General features: G+C 41.2%; 1 protein-coding gene across 4 annotated transcripts in view; it reads right to left on the reverse strand.

The window, feature by feature from the left end:
• LOC115076060 overlaps positions 1 to 26,837 on the reverse strand; it is a 98,847-nt gene that overhangs the window by 36,354 nt on the left and 35,656 nt on the right. For 2 of the 4 annotated variants that reach the window (XM_029577170.1, XM_029577167.1), the window contains 13 exons: positions 26,441 to 26,547; positions 21,912 to 22,061; positions 20,421 to 20,626; positions 19,635 to 19,717; positions 17,431 to 17,561; positions 16,047 to 16,193; positions 13,760 to 13,950; positions 9,130 to 9,212; positions 8,388 to 8,515; positions 6,231 to 6,355; positions 4,546 to 4,696; positions 2,398 to 2,610; positions 720 to 890 (listed from right to left, as the gene is read on the reverse strand). In XM_029577170.1, coding sequence (XP_029433030.1) covers positions 720 to 890; positions 2,398 to 2,610; positions 4,546 to 4,696; positions 6,231 to 6,355; positions 8,388 to 8,515; positions 9,130 to 9,212; positions 13,760 to 13,950; positions 16,047 to 16,193; positions 17,431 to 17,561; positions 19,635 to 19,717; positions 20,421 to 20,626; positions 21,912 to 22,061; positions 26,441 to 26,547 — 1,886 coding nt within the window. The remainder of the gene's footprint in view (positions 1 to 719; positions 891 to 2,397; positions 2,611 to 4,545; positions 4,697 to 6,230; positions 6,356 to 8,387; positions 8,516 to 9,129; positions 9,213 to 13,759; positions 13,951 to 16,046; positions 16,194 to 17,430; positions 17,562 to 19,634; positions 19,718 to 20,420; positions 20,627 to 21,911; positions 22,062 to 26,440; positions 26,548 to 26,837) is intronic. The other 2 variants (XM_029577168.1, XM_029577169.1) reach the window with 2 other exon arrangements.

Genomic DNA, 26,837 nt, shown 5'->3' on the forward strand with positions numbered 1-26,837 from the left:
CCAGTACCCCTGTTTTATTGTAACTTTCTGCCTTCTTCTATGGTTCTGTTAACGTTATTACCCTTCGTTCCTTGTAAACCGATATGATATGATCTGTATCATAAATGTCGGTATAAAAAAGAACTAAATAAATAAAAATAAAAAAGGGCAGCTGTTAGACATTCACAGGCTGGACTTGATGGACATCCATTCTGTTTTTAACCCAACCAGTTATGTCACTATGCATGTTTATTGATTTTTTGTTTTAACTTGGTTTTATGTTTATCTTAAGATTTTATTTGTGATTGATTTTATTTTACTTGTTACTCATTTATTAATGATTTTATTTGAATTGCTTTTGTAATTATTTTGAATTTATGATAATTGTTTTAATTTGTATTTAATTTATTTGTTAATTATATTTATAATGTGAATTGTTATGACTGCATACAGAACATCAGCATATCAAATATTATAAATAAAATAAATACACAAATTCCAGTGTATTACATAACAAATTTAGAACGTCTTGAATTACACATGTTCATGTATGGGGATATACAATGCTGGTAGTCTCTTATTGATATGGCATTATAATTTTATAAAGCTGATTAGTTTTAGCAGACTGTGGCTCAATCAAGAGTCTTCCAAAACGAGCTGTCAAGGAATATGGGACCTGAGAACTGGGAGACATTTCATACAAACAAATAGAGCTTATGGAAAGAAAAATATCTTCTTACTTTGCCAACAAAGGCTTGTTGTACATAAACAGGAGCACTTGCAATGCTGGAAATAAAGTCTGCATTATTAGTCAAGTTGACAGCGACGTTGCCTGGCATGCCATTGAAGACTGCACTAGGCATGCCACTCACAAGACTTCCGAGCTGCAAAAAGCTGTCTGCAGTAGTAAACTGTGAAGCAGAAAGACAGAGTACAATTAGATACCAACACTAACTGGGGGGGAGTTCCTCACAGAGTCAAGCCAACTGAGGCCTAAGGGATCAGAACCAGGATCCAAGGTCAGCCATAAGTAGCCAACGTGCTCATCCTTAACCATAATACACAACACTTAAAATGACTGCTTGAAAGGTGTATTATAAAAAATGGCTGTGTGTTTGGAAGGTACGGTATAATATAATATACAAAATGGCCGCCTGCTGGAAGCAGAGTTGCCAATTCCCCTTATTTAGGAGTGAGATCCTTATTTTTGACTAAGAGCATTACCTTTTTTTCCTCATGTTCCTTCTAAAAATGTTTATTCTTCCAGTGCATTAGAAATGAGGAGTGAAGAGCACTCCCTCCCTCATGGCAAGTTTCTTTCTAACAACTTTTGAAATGTTGGCATCGGGGTAGTCCGTTTTGGTTTTGCTGAATTATGCATTGTATTAACTACTACACAAAACAAGATTCCATGCACATAGAGGCCAAGAAGCCTGCAACCATTCATGCTAACTGCTGAACTGAATAAAAACCACTCTACACTACAAAAACATGCTGACACCAGCAAAAGAGCAATTATTAACAATGTCTGAGTGAAACTGAAGCCTCTGCCCATATGTGCAGGCTCACATGACCACTGCCCTCTTATTCTCCTGTTTTACCAAAGCAGACCCATGCTAAGAGGAACGTCCAGAGCGCATGCAAAGTGACCCATGATTGACAGGGATGACATCACCGCCATAGAGGTAAAAGAAGCGAAACAAAAGAAAGGAACTGCGGAGCCGTCATCATCACCAACATTGGGAAGCAGATTTTGGGTGCAGACTTATCTGAGCTACAAGAAGTGGTTTTAGCACAACTGTTGGCAGGTCCTATTGTGCTCCTCTAGCTGAATCGTACTCTCTGTTCAGAAGTTCTCTCTGACATCCACATTTCTCTAGCCATGTACGCTATAACGTGACTGAGATTAGAATTACAGCAATTCTAATAAAATATTTGTTTATTTGAGTGACTTTCTGGTGTCCAAGAATGATTTGTAAATGTTATTATTTATTTTGGCCTTGTTATCACTGTTATCACGAATTCCGCTCACAAACTGGTAACAGCATGTGTGGGGAGGCTACAGTCTTTTTACACAAATCACAGTCCACAGGCTGAGAGGGAACAGTTTCTAACATTTTTGGTTGCACTTACAATTTAATTGTAAGAAAATGACTAAAATCCTCTTCCTGAGGGAAATCATTAATCAAAAAGCTAATGAGGTATCAGCCTCATGAGATCCCCTTAAATAAAATCACACAAATGGGAATGGGACCCTGCGAAGGAGAGTGGTATGATTTGCATTCGCTCTCCAAAGGTGAAACATTTCTGAGATCCTTTAAATGCATGCCAAGTGCATCCTTTTGTACACAAGCTATAATATCAGTGCCAAAACAAGCTATGTAGTACCAAAACAAGGCATGAAATGCTAATTCTTACCGACATGTTGCTAGCAAGTAACTTGCTAACCAGGCCCTGTGCTTGCCCAGCGTCCCAGCCTTGGATCTTCCCAAGTTGTCCTATAGAATTCTTCACATCCGCACTGCTCATCTTAGCAATTTGCACTGTGCTCAGGCCGACTGCCTGCTGCCCCAGAGTCTGCAGAATGGAGCTATTCATGGAAGGAAACTGGCTAACTAGCCCCATGGCCATCTGCCAAGGACAGCAAGGAGAATGGGGATTATTATCTTATAACACCATGCATCAAATAATCTCCAGTAATAACCACTGATAGGAGAGAGAGAGGAGAGAGCTGGCGGGGAAGAGCAGAGCCAAAAACATGCGGTCCAAAGCTACTGTAAATAAAACATGTTCAATACTCCCCCTACTACCCAGCTTTGTAAAATTAATTCTCTCTCATTGCTCAGAAAGCAAAATAACTAGTTACTTCAGACCTATCCTCTCTCCAGCATGGTTTAATCTCTAGTTGAAATGTAAGTCAGAAGACCAGCTGCTGGCTGACCCTTCTCTTTCTACATATCTACGTGCACCAACATGGCAGGCAGAAGAGTTTATCAACACCTTCTATGAATCATAGCCAGAGAGCACCAGGTGAGAGCCATGACCAAGAGCCAATGAAGCTGCTTAAGCTGTCTTTAAGAGCCTTTCTGTTCTTACAGTGATTCTTCCATTGGATCGTCGATTTCCTGCCACACAAGCAGAGAGCTGACGGGGCTCCGAGGCTGGAAGGCACATTTCCAAAACAGAACTTTGGAAGATTATGGCAAAACCTGAAATTTCTACAGAAAGGTAAGTGGGCTCCAAGGACTGCCCACGTTAGCAAATCTCCAGCCATCTTTTCATGCGTTTCCCTTTTTGCAAGACAAATCACTGGAAATATTGTGCCTTTGCAAAACGTTGAACTGAAAGTAACTAAACGTTACCCATCACTCAAAAAACTCAGTAACGGGGAGCCCAATTCTCAAATGTTATTTAGCCAGGTAAGTTAGGCTTATCCAGCTGCCGAATATCCGGCTACGTTCAGCGGCCACCACTGAGCCAGACGAGTCATTTGTCCTGCTAAGTGGTTTAGTGAATAGGTTGTGGGCGGGCAGTGGGTGGATTGGGGCCGATGTTCATACTTGACTGGTTAAGTTAATCGGATAAATCAGACCTGCCATAGAGAAGGTCTTAGCAGAGCCGTGCTGCTGAATATCCCATGTAAGTCTGATCCAGTTAACTTACCTAAACAGATTGCTTTGAATACTGAGGCAATAGTAGTTAGTTCCCTTGAACCCCGATCCTGTTAAACAGGAAGGCCTTGCTGGAGCAGCTGGGTCTGGAGTGGGACTCTCTGGCTTATAAATATTTACGGTAGATGTGGAGAGAAGCATGAAAACCCACCCTCAGACCTGAAGTGCAAGCAGACTGTATCCCATAGAGCCACTATGTGCCACATCTCAGATGCCAGGGCACAAGGGTCATGAAACAGTCACAGCTAATTGACAAATATGTGCAGAGTTTTCACTTTGACATCTATTGACTTTTCTTTTGATGATGTATGTTATTGCTGTCACTATGTTGTATGTGGTTGATGATTAATTTATGTTTGTAAATTTGAACGTATGGAAATGGCACAATATAAAATGGGTTAGACTGTAAATAAACAAGGAAAGGAAATTACAATGGTGTTTCAAGAACATGGCACACAACCTTGCACACTAGGGTGCACACGAGAACCTTTTGGCCCATACAAGTCATAAAAAGTCAGAGGGAACACTAAGTTCAGCAGGGGCTGGAGAGCTTTGAACGGCTCCATGAAGAGGCTGGTGGGATGGCAGGCAGGCCCCTTTCCCTACTACAGCCTGGTAACTTCATCCTGATGGGCCCAGCCCACCCTAAGGACCGGGTTAGGCGATTCTGGTCCTGGAGGGCCACAAACCGGTTGGGTTTTCAGGATATCCGTAATGAATGTGCGTGACATCTGAGGCAGTACATGTGCGCTAATCTCTGTCATCAGAGACATCCTCCAAGCCTGACCGGTTTGTGGCCCTCCAGGACCAAAATGACCCACTTCTGCTATAGACAGAACGGCTTTTGTCTCTTTAAAATCCAGGACCCAGCAGGCCTCCTAGGTCCTCCCTGTACCTGAACAGAAGAACCGGACCCGGTGTTATTGCCGGCGCCTGAAGGTCCGCACTGCGCATTGATTGTGCCAATGACGTTCATCAGTTGGTCGGAGTTCAGGGCTTGCAGGCCTTTAGGATTCTTGGCAAAGCACAGGAGCTTAATGGGAAGACTTCAAGGAGAACAAAAATGAAATTAATCTCGCTATAATTAGAAACAATTCTTGCTTTGGGCCAAGAAATCTCTCTCCCTGAAATGATTCACCGCTTCTGTCACAACAATCCCCCCAATGTATAAAAATGATGTAGGCATGAATCAGTCTCAAGCCCTGCAGATATTTGTTAGGAAAATTATCATACATGGTCTTAAGCTGCTACATCAGACCCTTCACATTATAACTACTCATCAATATAATCATCCGGGCATGGAGTTTTGTATCGGGCCTTTGTGGCAAAAATAAGTTCCCAACTTCAGCTGTGTAGAAACATTACTAATCTCAAAACTGTGAATGGAATTATAGACGGTCTCCAAACTTGATTCATTCCCGAATAACCAACATGGCGCCATGTTTCAAGTGATCCTCTGCTTCAGGAAAGCTTGTTATAACGCTGGTTTGCCATCATCACCATGATTTTTTCGACAAAGACAATATTTTATAAAAATAACTAAGACCAGATAATTATAATGATGGGCAGCTGTAATGTGACAATGTTTAATGTAGCAACGTATGCCCATGTACAATCTCTACCTAGTATGCCTATATCATTTCTATACATTACTGGATCTGTTGTGATACTATATTTTTGGTTGCTCCAACCTGCATGGGTTTTTGTATATTAAGTGTTGCCACCACTGTTAACATTGTTATACTGGGAACAGCCAACTGTGTATCATCTTTGTGTCTTCCAAGGATGCCTCGCTGCTACCCTGCCTAGTCTTGACCATTTTAAAGCTGAAGAGGGAACCGGATGCTTCAACATATTAACTTGGGTCTTAGCCTTATTCTTTGCTCTCCTTCCAGTTTTGGTTGCAGTTTTATTATTTTATCTTTAATATTTTTACACCTTTTAAAAACAAGGTTCACATTTCATTATGATCACACCACTACTTTTTAAATATCTACTCTGCAGTATTTCATACTATTTTTATACTTAACATATATATATAATATATTTGTGTGATGCCTGCATGAAGTTCTCATGAGGATCAGTAGAGCAGTGTCCCTGATTTATTTGAATTTATAATGGCAGGAAAACATTCAAAAACTAGAAACACTAATCACTCTAAAAGTTAGAACAGAAAGAGGACTTGTAAAGATTTGATTTGTTTGGACAGGAAACTGAATTGTCTAAATAGTTTCCTAGTTCGGTGACCTTAACGCTTTACTCCACCTCAGCCTACTTCTTCTGAAGATCCTCCAAGGCGGGTCCTCCCTCCGGGTTAACTTGATCCCTTCCATCTCTCTCATCAACCCTGCCATAAATGTCCCTCCCATAACCCAAAGGTTTACGGTTGTGCACTCTTACTCCATGGTTATAGACAGCAGAACAGACGTTTGTCAGCTTTTCCAAAACCAGCTTGATTAGCCTCATTGTGGCTGCACCAGGCCTAATCTAGCTTTGTAGCCCTTCCCTTGCTACACACAAACTTTTTTTCTATTGAAACCTTTCATGTTGATGATGCAACACAAATATTTTTTTGCTTACCTTGAAATATTAAAATTTGGATCCTTACTAAACAAGGAGGAAGCGAACAGCTCTGCCACATCATTTGGTATCACTGTGACATTAATCAGGTTAAGATTTGCCTGATTTACAGTTAGATTTTGAAGCTGGAAGGGGAAAGAGAAGTTTCTGAAAACATCTTAGGCAAGCAGGTAAATGAAACCTACACATGGCATAATTCCAATACAGTGCATCTGCCAGTCGCTTTCTGGGCCGGTGAGGGCACTGCTGCAAGATTTCTTCAAGATACATTGTCCCAAATGCTGAAATGGCTCATCTTAGCACAAAATCAGTGGAATATGCTAATATTGCAAGAGGCAGCACCTCAAGTTTTCAACATAAGCAGAAACCCTGCAAGCAGACGTATTTATTTAAGCGCCAAAACACAGCTATGTCAGTTTGAGAGCTCTATCAAGTTATGGAAGGAAAGGAATTTCTGTAACAGTCTATTGACATCTCTTGATGTCAATAGAAAAGCATTATTCTATTGACATCTCATGATTATTGCATGAGATTAGCATTATTTTATTGACATCTCTTGATTATTGCATGAGATTAGCATTATCTATTGACATCTCTTGATTATTGCATGTGATAAGCATTATTCTATTGACATCTCTTGATTATTGCATGAGAAAAGCATTATTCTATTGACATCTCTTGATTATTGCATGAGATTAGCATTATTCTATTGACATCTCTTGATTATTGCATGTGATAAGCATTATTCTATTGACATCTCTTGATTACTGCATGAGATAAGCATTATTCTATTGACATCTCTTGATTATTGCATGAGATTAGCATTATTCTACACAGATTATTTTTCTGAGCAGAGGCTGTCACTAGTGTTCTTTGAATGTCCTGAAATGCACTTTTTGCACCAAATGTTGTTTTACCAAGAGGTCCCTCAAAAACCATTATTTTCATCATATGCTGCTGCACTGAGAGGTGGGCTCTAGCCTATCATATACGTGATGCTACACAGAAATTTTTCATTTTTAAAAATAAGGCTACATTAAAAAAATATGGGGCTATGAACATATGAGATGCGGTAAAGGCACCAAGAGGGAGTTTGGTATCACTCCATATGATTACAGCGCGCACGCGATTCCCCATATAATAGGCACACAAAAAGAACCGTAATGGATTAGTAACTATTCCCAATACACCTCTTTATATATTAGTATATTCCACTGTTTTTGTACTGTAACTATAATTTAGGTGGATACATCAGGTCTGCTCTTTGGAAACTTGATTCATTTATCTTTGATCATAACACAAGAACATAAGAATTGCCATACTGGGTTAGACCAGGGGTCCATCAAGCCCCGCATCCTGTTTCCAACAGTGGCCAACCCAGGCTACAAGTATCTGGCAAACATTAAATAAATATTTACCCAAACATTAAATAAATCTCAAGCTACAATTGTTTATTATTTAATAGCAGTTTATGGATTTTTCCTCTAGGAACTTATCCAAACCAATTTTAAACCCAGCTACACTAACTGCCATAACCACATCCTCTGGCAATGAATTCCAGAGGTTAACTATGCACTGAGTGAAAAAGAATTTTCTTCAATTTGTTTTAAATGAGCTACTTGCTAACTTCATGGAGTACCCCCTGGTCCTTCATATTATCTGAGAGAGTAAATAACCAATTTATATGAACTTGTTCAATTCCTTTCATGATTTTGACGACCTCTATCATATCCCCCCTCATGTTATCATCTGAGATGTCCCGCTGGAGCTTTTATTAGAAATTTGCATTCATTTTGCAACATGAGAAATGAAAAAAAAAACCAGACTATTTTATTTCATGTTGTTGCAAAACAAACTTGAAAAAAAAATCACCATTGAAATTCATTTCATTTTGTTTTAGTGTGTGCCATTCATAAATAGTGCACACTAAATGCAAATAGCATGCACTAAAATAAAAGTAAAATGAAAAATAAAACAGAGTATATAACCCCCCAAAAAGAGATGAAATGGAAAGAATCAGTGTGCACGTCCCTAACTTGTACAGGACTGTGAGGTATGAGATGATTCAGAGAGAAAGTTGCCTCTTTTTCATTTATAAAAATGACTCTCCCCTGCAAAAGACAATCCATGAAGTCTCAGGCTAAAAGGCAGACTTACAATGTTTGCATTGGGAACCATTGCTACGATGTCATCCAAGCTGCTGTACTGGATGAATGGCCCGAGGTTGGTGGCCAACCAGGATGAATCGCTGGAATTGTAACATCGAGGCGAGCCAGTGACACCTGCTGTACAATAAATCACAGGATATCAGCACAACTGCACCTCAGGCTCAGGAGGCGACATACCATGTACACCAGGACATTATTAGTACTGATGAAAGGGAGACACAAGGGAAAGGACTAGACTGGGCAGGCAGTTGGCATTTCGTCAATCAGAGTTGGGTAAGCTGCTAGGGAATGGGGAAGGGGCACATCGTAACTTGCCATAGAAGGTCAGAGGCAGGACTGGAACCCAAATACCCCGACTTATGCTTTAAGCACTAGAACCCGAGTGTACCTCTTGGCCCATCCTGGAATGCCCCTAGATAGCCCAGGTAAATATGTACCGAAACCCAAAGTACATGCATGTGTTTGAGGCTTATAAAATAGCATGAACGTGAGTACAAGCTATTTCTATGCAGAATATGCTACTTTTACATGCAAAACCCTGTTGAAAATCCACTCCACAATGAGGGAAAGCATCTCTGCCATGCATTATTATCCAATATGTGATTTCTCAACATTGAACACTTATTTTTGGATTTCTGGATTCTGGAAAGTACAGGTTTTGCATTAGTGCAGCGATTGTTCCCGTAAACGTTCGAGGTAGTAGATCCCATTACACACAGCATCATAACTACCTGTGAGATAGTTCCTGATGGAAGAATAAAAGCCTTGCTCTTGACCACTGAAATCTGCGAGGTTGGTTCCCAGTTTGTTGACGCTGTAAAGGAAGATGGCAGTGTGGAAAATAATCAGGACATGAAGAGCACCCAGGTGATGGCCAGGGCGTATTGCATTCCCCTGGGCTATTCCCCATCTCGCCCCATGCCTCGTGGGCTTAAAGGGCTAGATTTATGTATTTATTTATTTATTTGACAGATTATTGCCTGCCTCCCTGATTTAATTAAATTGCGGTATACAAATTGCAAGCATAAGAAAAAACTAAAAAGCATAAAACACATAAAACATGACTGCAATATTATAACATACTCAAATCATTCCAGTCCATCCTTACTCTGTTTAACAACCCCAAAGAATAAAATACTCGTGAAAATAGGCATGTTTTGATTTTCTTACGGAAAGTCAAGTAATTTAGCTGCACTTTAGCTTCTAGCCAGAGGGAATTCCACAACGTTGGGGAGACAGTTGAGAGAGCTGTTGCTCATAACCGGGAATGCCTTAACACCCTAAAACTGGGCGGCACCAGTATCGCCCCTTGATTAGATCGCAATAGTCGGGTAGGCATATACTCTGCAATTTCTTCTGTAAATACTCCATTCCTTTTCCCCTCACTATCCAGAAAGTCAGAATCAAGATCTTAAATTCGGAACGTTTATTTATAGGCGGCCAATGCAATTCAAACAAAAGCAGCCTAGCTGCCACTGTACGGGATTCGCCATGGTATTTTGTTCTACTTGAAGCTTACTGATCAGTCTATCCGGAAGACCCGCACAGAGGCCATTGCAATAGTCTGTCTGAGACACAAGCTGGGCTTGAATCAGTGTCTTAAACGTGGCCATTTGCAGAAATGGGCAAAGTCTCTTTACCAGCTTCAACCTGTGGTATATTTCACAAAGTAACTGTGATATCTGGGAATCCATTGAGAAATCTGAGCTTAATTTAACCCCTAAATCTTGTCCCTCTCCCACTAATGCACCTTATCACTACCAGTCATCATAGTCGCTGGCTGAAAATCCTAAAAGGGGAAATCAATCATCTGCAACCTGAACAGTGGCCTGTACTCTGCATTGCTGGACTGTTTCCTTTTTGGGATTCTTTTTCAGTTTTGATTGTTTTCTCCCCTTGATGTGGATTGAGATTATACCCAAGGGTCCAAACTTTGTATACAAACTCATTACAGCCCAAAGAACCTGCAAAGTTTTATTAGGGTGTACATTAAAATGTATAAATAAAGAGTTAAAACAAATCCTATTCCCAAAAGCTCTGTCTTCTTAACATTTAACTTCAACTGACTTTGCGAAAACCATTTTGACACAATTTCCAATTCAGGGGTGAATTTTAAAAGCCCGGTGAGAACCAAAACCGGGAGATATACAAGTATGTCCGGCCGGCGCACCGAGCAGATTTTAAAAGCTGCCCGTGTATGCACGTACCTCCCGGGGTGGGTGTGGGTGTGGGTGTGGTCTGAATGGGACACGTCCATGCTGGGACTTTAATATTAAATGTGCGCGGCGTAAGTATTAGGTGCACAAGCGCGCGCTGAGGTCCCCGTTGCGTAACTTTGTTACTGCTATGGACAGCGTGTAAGTAATAAAATAACAAATTCCAGGCTAGTCAGCGGGGTTTTAAGGGCTGGAGCTAACAGGATAAAAGGGAGGTAATTTAACTAAGGGGATTAGAAAACCCTACCCCTTACCTGGGTGAACTGGGAACAAACTGGGGAAACTGGTAACTACATTGGTGGGCATGTCTATTAAAATCCCCCACTTACATGGGTTGAGGTGGCATTTGTGCATGCATGCGTGTGTCTGTATAAAATTGTGCGCACATGTACAGCTTATTTTATATCATGTGTGCATATACTCACATATGTTTTAAAATGGAGGCGTCCTTTGGCACGAGCCAGCATGCGCGTGAACATGTGCACCCGCCCGCCGGTATCTTAGCCTCTAATTTTGCCACATCCCCTACCCTATTCTTATTTAACGGGACCACAATTTGGACACCATCAGCGTATAATAAAATTCCTAATGGTTGTAAAAAGATATTGCATAGGAGAGACCCCCCATTTCATCAACGCTGGAGTGCACCTTGAAATGCCTACATTAACCCCAAGATAGTGCATCTCTTCAGCAAAATATTATGATCCAGCAAATCAAATGCTATCTAGCACAATTAGCAATACCTCCTGACTCTTATCTAAATAATGCTGGCTAAAGCCATCTCTGTACCATGGCCTTGTCTAAATCCTGCCTGATTAGGGTCCAAGCCCCCTGTCTCTTCCAAAAATGAGGTTTGTTGCAGAACAACTGCTCTTTCCACCAATTTGCCAAAAAATGGTGTAATGAAACCACCTGCGATCTTGCAAACCCTGTGGGTATTTTTTGCCCATGAGATTTATCACAATTATAAAAGCAATGTGAATGGCTTTGCTTTCATTGTTGCCTCCTCCAAAGTGCTTTTTTTTTTTTTTAAGGCAAGACATGCATAATTTTGAAACTCTAAAACTATGAACATTTTACCTCCCCTGACCCAACTCCGCTGGCAGAAACGCCGTAAAACTTGACAGGTAAAAGTACACTCATTGTTGATATACATGCAGAACTACACAGAGGGTGGGCAATAATCAAACAGAATTTTACCCGCAGAAATGCCTTTGACTATTCAGATCAAAAGGAGAAACCAGCAAATTTAAAGACATCAAGATGTATTTTGTGTTACAGCTAGAGTTGGGTGGGGCAGGAGTGGAGGAGATGGGGCCATTAATGGAAGCTCACAATATTACTTTTAGACGTCTTGGAATGAAGCATATTGACCATGTTTGGGTTCACAGAAAGAAGTGTGTTCATAGACCAGGTCTAGAAGCTAAGAAGGTCTTAAAGAGCAGGATTCTCTTACATGGGGTCACAACCCCTACGATAAGAACCTCCCTGAAGAGACAGCTCAGGTATATTATTTATGCGGTTACATGCAAAAGTTGAAAGTACCCCTGGTCAAATTGTTTCAATGAATCTGTGAGTGAACAAAAGTTGACACAACCTCTGCGTGCAAAGTTAAACATGACATATTTTTTGCAATATTTAATACAAAAATTACTATTTATTTGCTTATTTTAACAGATTGAAAATAATAAAATGATATGGCAAGAGCAAAGGCCTAGATACCCTTCCAGTTGATTCTTTTCTACTTTTTTTAAGAAGCTGTTAATAAGGCCCAAAACAATGACTGGCTCATAAGCCTTCAAATAGTCAGCCACTCTGATCCTTCTAATCTCTCAGGTTGTGATTGTTCTGTTTACTTTCAACAACTAAAAGCTCCTCAAAGCAGCTCTTTGAGCATTTGAAAATAAAGATAATTTATTCTTACAAAGCAGGGGAAGGCTATAAAAAAAATCTCCAAACACTTTCAGCTAGCAATTTCAACTATCAGAAACACTATTAAGAAATGGAAGTTACATGGAACTGGAACAAAACTGTTAAAATCAAAGCAAGATCTGAACGGCCAGGAAAAATCTCTAATAAAATTGCCCCAAAACTAGTCAAATCTGCAAAATAGAACTCAGAGATCACTATAAACAACCTGCTGAAAAGTTTAGCTGACACTGGAATAGTTGTCTATAGGTGCACAGTACTGCAATACTTACAAAACTATGATCTTCATGGGAGAGTTGTTAGAAGAAAATTATTTCCATGACTTCATCATAAAAGCCATTGTCTAAAGTATGCAAAACATAACCTTGATAAGACTGAATATTTTTGGAACAAAGTACTTTGGACTGATGAAACAAAAATTGAACTGTTCTACCACAACTACACAAGATACTGTAGAAACTTCTCATTCTTAACAATGTTTCTAACAGTTAACATTGCTAGCTGGAAGCATTTAGAGATTTTTGTATAGCCTTTCCCTGATTTATAAGCATGAATTATTTTAATTTTCAAATCTTCAGACAGCTGTTTTGAAGAGCCCATGGTTGTTGAAAGTAGACAGAACAGTAATTAAAACCTGTGATTAGAAAGTTTAGAGTATTTGTGCAACCATAAAATTGTCTTCGCCTGTCTTCTTAACAACTTTTTTAAAAAAGTAGAAATAAATCAACTGGAAATGTGTCCACATTCTTGCACATGTTATATTTACCATTTTATTATTTTCAAACTGTTAAAATCAGCAAATATATAATAATTTTGCATTAAAAATTGCAGAAAGATCTCACATTTAACTTTGTACCATGTAGAGGTTGTGTTAGCTTCTATTCACTTAGAGATTCATTGAAACATACAATTTGATCAAGGTTGCCTACACTTTTGCATGCAACTCTATATTATGTGCTGAATTCACTGCTTAATAACACTATGGCTATGCTTACACACTCTCATATGATACTCTGGCAGAAATCTGGCTGCAAAGTGAGTCCCTATTGACTTGCCCTTGGGTTTCTCAGCAGGTACATATTCATCACATAGTATTATCCATTTATATTTTTACAGTCTTCATCGCACCCGATACATCTCAGTCACAAGCACTTTCAGTCCAGCAGACAGAACTGCAACATCTCATTAATATATTTCTAAAGAGTATTGGACTTACATCTTCTTGAAGCTTAGACACGTGGCATTCTGCGTGGCATTTGAGTTCAACAAATCTTGGTTGATGCAGAGGTAATAAGGCTGCAGTCTTGGGCCAAGCCACACATTGAGGTCCGACTCGTTGTTGTTATTTACCACAGCTGGCCACACACTCTTCAGAATGGCAGCCTTAGTGTCGTTGGAGAGCGTATTCTAAGTTGAAGGGAAAAGATGCAGGTCTCAGATATCACATGTAACAAAAACAGCATAAAGGGATGACGTGCCATTCTGTAAAGGATTCCACAGATATAGTCTAGGAGCGCCAGATGTTTTCATGTAATACCAGTCCATTTACATATTATGCAAATTGCATCCACAGGCAAATTTTTGCAGTAAGGTTTGCATGACATCACTGATTTGTTTTCATAAAAAAAAGTAACTATACCTCCCCCAAAGTGTAGGTAAGTTTCATGCATAAAATGCAGTTTTGCACGAAATATTTAACTATGCAAACATATGTAACGAATTGATTTGCTTAATTTTTCAGCTCATTACATATTTTGCATTTTCAGTCATGTGTTAAATGCAATATAATCATGTTACCTCATTACTGCATTTTAACACATATGCAATTTAGTACATCAGATGTAAATCAGATGCCTTCCCTTGTAATGAAAATCTAGTTAGTGAGATGTTGCTGCCCTTGTACTGGAGAACTTGGGTGTCTCTGGCTGTAGTGCAATCTGACAGTAACAAACTATTCAGGAACATTACATTTATCATTGGTTATATATATATATATATATAATATATATATATATATATATATAGTATTATATACTATTTTGCTTACTTCAATTAATTTGTTCAATGTAAAAATTTATTTACTTCGTTTAATTTCTGTTCAATGTAAACCGCTAAATGAAGCGATTGTTACGGTTCCTTGTAAACCGGGGTGATATGTATACTATACAGGAACCTCCGGTATATAAATGTTTTAAATAAATAAATATACATGTGACACTGATCCCAAATTGTCAGTCCTTCGCCTAGTCTGTATTTGTTAACGCAGGACTTGCATAAGGAGATTGTACCCTTAAGAGTTAATAATGTAAACTCTGCCCATGTAGGAGTCCATAAGGTGATGCATTTAGGAGGAGTAAAGTTTTTTAAATGTTGAATTTAAGTTTGAATTTTAAAGGACTTGTGCGTAGGCGCGTAACTCCCTGCATAAGTCAGGGAAATTTCATTTCCAGTTTCACCACTTCATCCACCAGTTCACCCAATTAAGAGCTAGGTCCTCCAAACCCCTGCACTCTCCCCAGTTACCCCAGACCCTTTAAACCTCTCCAAAACAGCTGGGGGTTTGTTGTTGGTTTTTTTTAAACGTACGCCTCCTCCATAGCAGAAGTAACTGTGCGAGGCTCGGAGCTGGGCACGTGGCCGGCCACGTAGAACGTTGTGGCCCCATCCTGGAATGCCATGTCCTGCCCTTTCTGAAACTCCGTGAGATGTGCGCGCATTTCCGAGTTTCTAAAACAGGGTGGGGGCGGTTATAAACTTAACTCGGACGCACATCCCCCCAATCGATGCATGCGCTGGGCTTTTAAAATTCACCTTTAATGGAGTAAGTTACATGAGTTAGAAAGGATTCGTGCTGCATTTAGCCAGGAGATGACTTTCTGATTTAAACGAGACTGAATTGGTGCTATATCTTTATTGTGTGTGCTGTCTGTCTGTACAATTTACTGTTGGACTTGTGGTTTCATTTTTGTGGAAGAAATCCCTGTTTCTGAGTTTAAATAAACCTTGGCAAGCTGGAATCAGCAGGTCCCTTTTGGACTTAGATCTCTGTTCAGGGTTTGGATGCGACTGAGCTGAAAACCGCCTGTTGTCTGCTGTATGAAGAAGAAGGCAGACTTGTAGGGAGTAAACACTGAGCATGCTTTGCTCTTTCTTTCACTGCGTATCTGCTGGGGCTTTGTATGGGTAATCCAATGGCACCACCAACTCCAGAGAACGTCTCCCTCCGTGTGATCTAAGAGGAAATAGTGCCCCACTTTCTTTTTCACTGCTTATCTTACATGTTCGAGGGAAGCAACAGGATTCAAAGGGTGAACACATCGCTGTCTTCCAATACTTTACAGGAAATCAAAGAAGGCAGAGAAACCTCTCTCTTCATGTCATTTGGAACGGACAACGAAATGTAAAATAAAATTCAGACTGTGCTCTGTGAGACAGTGACCTGACAGAAGGGCTCGTCTACTTCCATCAGCACCGCACAAGAGCTGTCAGACTCTCTTTCTTACCACTATAGTCCTGCTGTTGAATTCATCAATAAATGAACTTGTCTGGTTATAATTTGACAGAAGAGTGATGAGAAGACTGTTGTTATTTATGAATCTAGGTGACCCCAACATGTCAGCAAAGTCTGCCGGTGCCATTGAGTTCACAACCTGAAAAGAAAAAGGAGACAGGAAGAGAAATATGAATTATGGAAGCAAACAGCACAGAGCAGCCAATAAGTACCAGCAGCAGCACTGACCATATTAAGGAACTGATATACGATGATCAGATTCTAGCAAGTCAAGGGGTCAGAAGTGCCAGGCAGAGTATCTGTGTCTGTCATAGTCCCTCTTCTGTCACTCCCGGTAACCTCGTCTGTCATAGCCCCTCTTCTGTCACTCCCAGTTATCTGCATCTGTCATAACCCCTCTTCTGTCACTCCCAGTTATCTGCGTCTGTCATAGCCCCTCTTCTGTCACTCCCAGTTATCTGCGTCTGTCATAGTCCCTGTTCTGTCACTCCCAGTTATCTGCGTCTGTCATAGCCCCTCTTCTGTCACTCCCAGTTATCTGCATCTGTCATAGCCCCTCTTCTGTCACTCCCAGTTATCTGCATCTGTCATAGCCCCTCTTCTGTCACTCCCAGTTATCTGCGTCTGTCCTAGCCCCTCTTCTGTCACTCACAGTTATCTGCCTCTGTCATAGCCTCTCTTCTGTCACTCCTAGTTATCTGCGTCTGTCATAGCCCCTCTTCTGTCACTCCCAGTTATCTGCATCTGTCATACCCCCTCTTCTGTCACTCCCAGTTATCTGCGTCTGTCCTAGCCCCTCTTCTGTCACTCACAGTTATCTGCATCTGTCATAGCCTCTCTTCTGTCACTCCTAGTTATCTGCGTCTGTCATAGCCTCTCTTCTGTCACTCCCAGTTATCTGCCTCTGTCATAGCCCCTCTTCTGTCACTCCCAGTTAGCAGAATGGAGGCTCATGGAAATGGCATCCACTATGTGTATGCCTCTTACTGTAGCCTCCCCTGAAAGTACAGAGTTGACTGATAGTGAAAGTTTGTATCCTAAGGCTGAGTTGATTGGCCTGACCACAATATCCAAATAAATGGAAAAACGAGGCAATCTTGAGGTCAGAAATACTAGTTATTATCTAGCCTTTAATGTGGATTAAACAACAAAACTGGCTGACTCATCCCACAAGTTACCCATCTGAGACAGGTTAACCAGGTTAGTGTCAAACTTCAAAATTAATTTGATCTTGAATACATAGTATTAAAATGTTTAATACGCTTCTTAATCTAGTGGAGGGCCAGGTGTATTAAGCATTTTTCCCAAAGACACAAAATGGGAAAACCCTTTACTACAGCATGAAATACTGTATGAGAAGTGCATCTCAGCATTACCACAGGGACTCTGGCAGATGAGACCACAGAGAAAGCATCTCCCAAATTCAAAAATGTATAATAGCCCTGGAAAGTATTCTTCAAGTACTTGGAAAAACTGGATGAGGTGTTGTAACAAGGAAGCGAAGGATCTGAAAGACAAGTAGGAAAATAGAAAGCCAGCTCAATAAAAGCATTTTTAATGTGAGTTCGCCAACAATATTATTAATCAGGATGCCTTAACCACCATGCCTACAGCGTTAGGACCTCCCATTGTGAAGGTCAGATGAAGATCGGCTATTTCGGGTGGATGTGGGATTGATTTAGATTTTATTTATTTGATATACCATTATTCTAATAAAGATAAAAACGGGGTACAATAAAATCAAAATGATAAAATATTTATTTTAGAAAAAATAAAATTAAACCCAAATCAGCACAACACACACGACAATAAAGCATGTCCTCTATAAAACATCATCCATTCAACAGTGATTCCTGTAAAATGAGCTAAAATCTTGCTTAAAAACCCATCAAAGCCTGCTTCACATCCTTCCTGAATCTCAAGCAATTCTTTTCCAGCCTCACCTCTAACAGCAGGGGATTCCTCACAGGGCCGGTGACTTTCACTCCCGTGCACGGATGCACGTGTGCGTGTGCGTGCACGGATGCACGTGTGCATGTGCGTGTGCGAGCGTGGGCCTGCGCCCGGGGACGTGGTCATTATACAACTTGCGTGCATATAAAATAACCTGGCCGCGAGGACACCTGCGCCTAATTTTACGTGGGTGCAGAAATCCCGCTTAAGTCGGGGAAATTTTAAAAGGGGTGCGCGCCCTCGCCATTGCCAGTTTCACCACTTCACCCACCAGTTCACCCAGTTAACAGTTAGGTCCTCCAACTCCCACCCCCCCCAGTTACCCCAGACCCTTTAAACCCCTCAGAAACGGGTGGATCCTTTTATTTTATGACTTACACCTCACAAGCAGGACGATACAGTGCGCTCCAGTGGAGCGCACTGTAACTCGCATTCGGACGCGCGCTTTCCACGCGCTAGCTTTACCCCAGACCCAACACCAATTTTTATTTCATTTCGTTTTGTTTCTTTCATTTTATAATCACAAACAGAAAACGACACAGACCGGGCGATCTGCCCCGGCGGGGGCCTTGAATGAGGCTGAGCCTGCCCCGTTGGGGGTAAAAGGGCACGCAGCGCTCCCGGGGATGGAGAGGGGGAACCGCCCGCCTCCTTTACTTCTTCAGACAAACTGGCAGGTGCGACTGTGCTGCTAAACACGAGCCTTGCGCGGCCGCGACTGCTGCGCGAAAGCTCTGGCGCTCGGGAAGGACCCTGCGCGCGCGCTATCGTTCTTACCTAATCGATGCCCGCGCTCCCGCAAACCCCCACCGCTGGTTTTATCGCAATCAACGCAAAGCTATGGAGGTAGTTCTTCTTTAATTATTGCTCCTCCCCCATCCAAAAAAAATCATCTGCACCAATGTGTACCTGCATTTTGTATTTTTGCACAGTTTAGAATATCTGAAAGTACGGGTGTGGCCGCCTGCAATATGCGGCTCACGCTGCACGCACTGGGCCTGATTTTAAAAAGCATTTACTCGAGTAAAAACCAGGTTTACTAGGGTAAATTCACTTTACTCGAGTAAGTGGGTTTTTGAAAATTGCTACAATAGTAGCTACATTTACGCATGTAACTCCTTTTGAAAATTACCCCCATAGGTTCCCTCAGACACCACAACTCCCTCTCCCCCACCTGCTCTTTGCAGGGTGTGAGTCCATTTCTGTGCAAGCTTTGTAAAATCAAACGTTTGTGTATAAAGCCCAACTCTGACACCCCCCACCCCCCCCAAGGCCTGTGTTTTGTGTACATAAAAGTAGGCACAAAACAGGTCATGCAAACAAACTCCCTGCAATTTTATAACAATATTTATATCATCAAGGACACACTAATTCACTTACACTCGAAAAACTTTTCAAGTTTTATAGAAACCAATTGTAAAAAAACCCCAAACTGTAATTCTTAGTGCAACAAACAATCCCATTTAAATCATCATTAATGAATTCAACCAAAAAGACCCAAGCCACTGCCTGCATAAACTTGTGTTTTATGTGTGCAAATGGCATTGAAAATCAGCCCCATAATGTACATAGTATATAGGTTTCCCCCTTAATAAATGTAAAAGGAAGCGTTAAATAATGCCCTCACCTGCCAATGCAAGGATCTGCGTGTAGATGGCCTGCTGGGTGCTGTTATCAAACTGGCTGATGGAGGAATTCAGCTGCGTGGTCCTGTAACAGAGAGGTTTATTCATTTATGAGCAGCAGGTGATATTCCACCTTCACTAAAGGTAGGGCAGGAAGACCAGCTTCATTTTTTTTAAGGGGAGAAGGAGTTTTTTTTGTTTTTTTTATGTTTTCATTTTATTTTGGCAAACAAACTGAACCTAAAAATATATATATTATAAAACTGAAAACTAAAAGATCCCTAAAATGAGAAAATAAAGCGCAATGAATATCCATCCCGGGCCTGCACATCCCTGGCTACTGTGCATCTGGAAGTATTCTCACTGCAAAAGAAGAATGGGGAATCGGAGGAAAAAATCTACATTTGCCAGTTCTGCAGCATTTTCAGTTTTCTTAATTTGGGTTTTGGAATGCAGCATAAAAGGGGAATTTTACCACTTCCCACCCGTTTAGTTTAAAAAGTTTTCTATTTCATTTTATGGTGAAAACATCTGCAGAAGCATTTTTTGCAAAACTTTCCATAAAGGCAAAATGGCCTTTTCCTTTCCACCGTGAGTGGTTTTGCCCATGGGTGCTAGTGATACAGATGTGTATCTTCAACAATCGAGGTTAACTCTCAATCATGCAGTATTCATTATTTGCAAACTGCGTTTCTCTGCATGACACAGATTCAACAGAGATTTTTTTTTATAATTAAGTGCAATCTCCCCCCTCTGGCCTGCAGAGAACAGAAGCTAGAGGTACGTACAGATTGCTGAGGGCACTGCAGTTGCTGGATGTCAGGGCTCTGAATAGCAGTGGTGCGCTGGTGCTGTTCAGTCCTGGGAGTAAGTTACTGAGGCGAGGACTCAGCCAGGTCCCAAACTGCATCTCATTTGTCCTTTGAGGTGCAGAAATATTGAGAACTTGAAACAATAGCTCAGACCTCACGTCCCGTGGAAGGGTGATGTTATTCTGCAAGACAAAAGCACAGAAACACTGATGGTGAGGAACGTCAGTCAGTCAGGAAACGGAGGGGCTTATATTTTGGACACTTCAGTCCTTCTGATCCTCCCAGTGCTTGAGGAGGGGTCCTTCAGGTTAGCATCTTAGGAGCACTGAAATGTTCTCATCAGTGGAAAGAAATCTGAATTTGGTGGACAGAGAAGAGGATTACTTTAATCTGCAGAACACTAATCTCAGGCCAGAGATTTCAGGGTTGTGCTTGACAGTGAACTCAGTATGAAAAAATGTATTTCAAATATAATCAGGGATGGTTTTAATAAGTTACACATTCTACAGAAACTAAAACCCCTACTAAATTTTAATGATTTTAGAACTGTTTTGCAATCCCTGGTTTTTTCTAAATTAGACCACTGTAATGTGCCGTTGCTAGATCTCACATCATCTTCTCTTATTGCAGAATGTGGCAGCCAGAATTCTAACTGGAACAAAAAAATATGACCATATCTTACTCCGATATTAAGAGGATTGCACTGGCTGCCCACTACATACAGAGTTCAATATAAAGTACTATGTTTAATACACAAATCCTTAAATAATGATAATATCGAATGGTTAAACGCTTCACAGCGAAACCTCCGGTCACGGAACAAAGGGCTTTTAACTATTCCATCTCTGAAAACCGCACGATTGAACAAAGTGAGAGAGAGATCCCTAAAATATCAAATTCTTTGCCAATGGAATTGAGATTAGAAACTAACTTTCAATCCCTTAAAAAAAATCTTAAAACATGGCTGTTTATACAAGGGTTTGGAGAAGAAGGAGAATAATATAAAGTTGATTTAGAGGACAGAAATTTTTTATATTATTCTATTTTAAAGTATATTTTTTGAACCCCTATCAATTATCCATATTTAGAGCCATGATACAGTCTTTTCTATTATTTTATTTTGGATTATAATTGATTTTGTTGATTTTATTATTGATGCTTATTTTAAAGTTTTATTATGTTGTATTTTACATTGTTGTAAAGTGGTATGACTGTACTAGAACACTGGCATATAAAACAAAGAAAATAAATACTACTAATAACACTGTTCCTGCAGTAAGGTGGATCCTGGGACCAGTGAACTAATCAACAGTGAAGAAAGGGAAGATCCATGTTAAAAATGATCCCCATGATGCAAATGATCCTGGGAACTGGCTGGGGGAGGGGGGAATGACTGCCCTGATGCCACATTACAGTGACTAATCCCCCCCAATGCAGTGTTACAGTAATTGACCTCCCAGGAAATACCTGATTATTAAACTCATCCATGTACTCAGTGATCACGGAGCTGTTCACATAACGCATCACGCTCTGCACGTCACCCGGGGTCTTCAGCGTCCCGTTGGAGGCCGATAACTGTGCCAATTGCTTCACAGTCAAAAGATTCAATATATCGAGCTGAGATGAGAAAAAGTTCATGTTAATATCACAATGAACAAAACAAGCAGTGAGAAGCTCAAATACCTCTTCTATTTTCTGTTTTATTCATATTTGTCAGGCTTTTTTAGTTTATTTATTAATTTATTAGCACTTATCAAAAGATACACTCTAATTGGAGTACAATACAAAGAGCTGAATACAACAGCAAGACAAATAACCAAACATAACACAACAGCATATCACTCTGAAAAAAACATCCCACAATCCACACACATACATTCCACCAAAATCTCCCAAAAACTCGGCCCTTACACACTCATTACATCCTATTTTGTCCATCTACATAAATAAATAAAGATTAATCTTTCCAATATTATGGCCCAGGAGACTCAGAGAGCAGAGCACTAACTAAGGACCCTGCTGCTCTTTCAGGAAAGAGCAATCCATTATCCCTTCCTAAAGGTACTTTAGAAGATAAGAAAAGAGGATTATTCTTGGAAGAGTTTCAGATGCTGGGAAAATAACAGAACAAACTAAAGAAAACAAATCAGGTTTTCCAGAGGATGCCTAGGATCAGAGCAGTCCTGTCCACTGCTGTGACAAGAACAAGGAAGAGCACTTAACTTGCAAAAATCACTGCCCGGAGAGCAATGTTAGCTGGATAAACCTATCCGGCTAACTTCGGAGCTGTATTCAGTAGTGCAGCCGCACTATTAAACATAAGCGGCTATCTTGCAGTTGTGCAGCTAACTTTAGGTCCGACCAGACTTAGCCAGCTAAGTCATCCGGCTAACTCTGAATATCGGAGGTAACCAGCTAAGTCATCCGGCAAACTCTGAATATCGGAGGTAGCCAGCTGATTCAACTCCTCACGTTTATGCCCTTGGATCGCCCCTAAGTTATGCTGGATGTATGTCCACATATTCACTTAGCGCTAAATGCCTTTGAATATGGAAATAAAAATTAAATGCCCAGGTAAAGATGAGCAAAGCACCTGGATCATAAGCTCTCATTAAGAACTGGGGGTATTAATATTCCTATAGAGATGGAAGGGCAGGATCTAGGGGTCTATCTTGATTCAGGTCTTTCTTTTAAAAGTCAAGTAAGAATGGTAGCAAAAGCAGCGTTTTTTACATTGAAGATGGTTAGAGCATTCAGATCCTAGATTAATCACTTTCTGTAAGGGATCTGAGAGCAGGAGTGCAAGCCTTGGGCTTGAGCAGAATTGATTCCCGGTGCCTTGTGAAGGGGTATACGGGAGAATCCCTCAGAACACAAAAAAGGACCTGCTCCAGCCCATCTAGCGCAGTCCACCTTAAAGGAGCCAGGAGGCAAAGCCAAGACAGGGCATTTCAGACCCAGGGAGGAGCAGAGGAGAAGGCAGCTCCTACACTAAAACTATCCCCTTGTGATTGCTGTGACTTCTGATTTAAAGCTGCTGAGGTAAGCAGACCTTTTCCTGCTGTTTTCTGTTCTGCAGTTGTGATGAGGAGCCAGCCTTGGAGAGGGTACAGGACCGCTGGACGGCTGATAATGCTACTTCGGACTTCAATTGTAGTTAATCTACAACAATGTTTAGTAAATCAATAGGAATCAGAGGAGTGGCTTGGATGGCCTGTAGGGGGTGCCACCTTTCCTTTCTCTAGGGCTTCTATTCCAACCTACCTAGACCCTCTTTATATGAGGAGAGACCTCTGTCCACATCTGCCTTGCTCAGTGTCTATAGTGGCCGCTTGCAGACCAGAAGGCTGAGGGTGTATTCACTTGTACCTGCTAGGACTCTGGGTCTCTTGTTGGATTCTGGCTAATATTTCAGGGTGATCAGTAGCAGTGGCTACCATCACAGTAAACCTGTCTCCTAACTACTAGGCCAGTCTCGGAGTCCCCAGCGGCAGAAATGCTTCATACAATGGCTTTTATTTCCATTCATCAAGACTATAGAGAGATTCTTCACTCAGAAACATCTTCTTCCTCCAAATGTTAATCATAAATCACTTTCAAATAAAACAGCTGCCCGTTTCTCCAGCCTGGGTTATAAGGTTTGGGTTGGTTAGCATTGCTCCTAGCAGATTCCCCAGTTCAGGCAGACCCAGCAGAATCCTTTCCGCTCCACGTCTTCTCTCCCAGTTGGAGCAGCTCAGGACTGCACCCACAGCTCCCCCACTTACAGGCCGACGCAGTGCAATAAGGGGATCAGCGAGCCCAAAACGCGTGTCCTAAGCAGCGCCTTGCTAATAGCGCTCGTCACACGTGAATTCACGTTAATGAGGCTATTAGCTTTCACCCCTGATGCAAAAACAAAAAAGTGCCCCTGACATTCACATTTTCACTCTTGAAAATTAACATCTGCCCCGGAGCAGGCATTAATTCTTGAGCAGCCCCTAAAGTTAACAGAAAAGCAGAAAATACTGCTTTCTCTTCCTTTTTTCGGTTCCTCTGACTTAATATCATGGCAGTATTAAGTCGGAGGAGCATTAAAAAAAGAGTAAGAAAAAAAAAAGTCGCCAGTGGTGTGGTTAGGAAAATGGAGACGCGATGAACGAGCGTCCCTTTTCCTAACCCGCGCCGAGCGCCGCCTCTCCTGGGCGCCCGATGCCGAGGAGGCGCGAGAGACACACAACTTCCCCAGCGCCTCCTTTTTAACGCAGCAGCCCATTTAAATATCGCATCCGCCTGTTAATCAGGAAAACCAATTCTTGACTATGAAGCCTGGATTCTTTGTCAGTGAATAAGTGCGGGTTTGAGACTTGGTTTGCTTACATCACCTCGCTGGCTGATCGCACAGGATTGTTCTTTCCCGAACATTCAAGTTTTACTTTGTCAGTTCAAAAGACAGTTTTTCAGCTTCTAGCTCCCCAGAGCTTCGACAGGCGCTATTTTCACCCTCGCAGTTTGCATTGCCCGCTGAACTAATTCGGCTTTACTGCCATGCACACTGAGGTTCGAGCAGGCTGCTTGAAACAGCCTCACTTCGCTGAAACTTTCACAAATGCACTTTACAAAAATGCAAGCTCTACCTCGCTTTGCAGTTCCTTCCTGCTTAGCATTCTCTTCCCTTACAGTTACCAAGTAAGACTGGGGCTTAATTGGAACTCTTAGCCAAATCCCATGTTCCCACTCTGATTTGCTAATCCAGGAAAAGTTTACTCCTCTTCAAGTTCTCATCCTGCTTTGCTTCTCTAGGATATCAGAGCCCACCTGTGTCCTTACAGCAGCTCTGTGCTCTTCAGTATTTTAAAAACACTCCAAAACTTGAGGCAACACTCATTCCTCATGCTCTGTATTAAACTGCTGGCTCCTAAGGGTAGTGTCCATAACAGTTTCTCTACTTTACAAGTCCTTTTCCCAAATCACCAGCAATGCCAGTCCTGTCTCTATTAAGGAGCCTAAGGTAATGGAAAATGTACATAGCTTAATAATTGCATAGCTTGGAATCTCCTCCTCAGTTTCCAGCTCCATAGTCATTACAACCCCTGGACTGTACTGTGCTCTGCTCTGGGAGCAACCACTGCATCTCCTCATCTCTGCCCAGGTTCCCCTCTACAGCAGCAACTTCCCCCTTTATACAGCTGGGTAAGCTACTAATGCTGTGCATCAAAGACCTCTGGGAAATGTAGTTCCCTGTGCGGCCATCTTGGTTTTCTCCCCTGTTTGCAGGATAACCTGCATTTGTCTATGCAAGGACTCAGGTAAAACTTGGTGAATCACCGCAACAGTGTATTATAAAACTGCCCTGTGAAGGAAAGGCCCAGAGTCCAGACTGCTCTGTAAGCCTAGGACCACTCGTATGTTATCATAGACCCCCTTATACTTAGGCTCCCCTAATTAAGGGTGTTCAGTCAGAATAATAACAGACTCCAGTTACAGAGAGAGTGTTAATCCAAAAATTGGAAGAGCTTCATTGGAACTAGTACAGCAAAGGATTCAGTTTAATGTTTTAATGGTGATCCATAAAGTGATGTAAAGTGATACCCCTAACGGTCTCACAGCTGTTATGAAGCCCCCAGGTGCTTTGCGCTCAGTGGACCAGAAATGCATCTCTTAAAGATTTTAGATTACAAGAAACATGAAACAAAGCTTTCTGTTATGCAGCACCAGCTTCGTGGAATATGCTACCAATCGAATTGCAATGAAATTTAGAAAAAAATGTAAAGGCAAGCTTATGGGTGAAAGACACACATTTTTTTAAAATAAAAGGTCACATGTTTTCTGTTTGAAATTCAATTCAGTATGGGAGTGCCGGCTTCTCCTTCTGCAGTTCTTGTGTCATTTCTTCCCACCTCAGCTGTGCCCAGCAGGTGGAAGCTGGCAAGTCAATCACATCGGAAGGTCTAGAAAAGCAGGACGAAGGGAGATGACAGAGGAACCCCAAAAAGAAACACCACTGCAGTACTCACCCCACTAAAATTTTTGTTCACTGCAACAAAATCTTGGATAGCACCAAGTCTACTAAACAGACCATAATTCATCTGCATCCAATTACTGTTATTCGCACAGGCAAAACCTAAAACGCAAATCACAAGCATGTCAGGCAAATGTCATCTCAAGCCATGCACAATGTATATAAAGAGCAAATCTTATGCATGCCCACGGGCATTAGAAGCACTCAAGTCTATATCATACTCCCTTTCCACCATACTGCTCATCACTTTATTTATGGACAAAATCATACATTTCTAACTTTAACTCCTAATAAAATATACTTGATTTTCTTCAAGTGGGTTTATCCAGACAAAGCCAAGGTTTCCGTTTCCTGCCCCCGCTGAACAGGTAAGTTTAGTCATTAATCAGCTA

Source organism: Rhinatrema bivittatum, chromosome 14, assembly GCF_901001135.1.
Source record: "Rhinatrema bivittatum chromosome 14, aRhiBiv1.1, whole genome shotgun sequence".
Lineage (NCBI taxonomy): Eukaryota > Metazoa > Chordata > Amphibia > Gymnophiona > Rhinatrematidae > Rhinatrema > Rhinatrema bivittatum.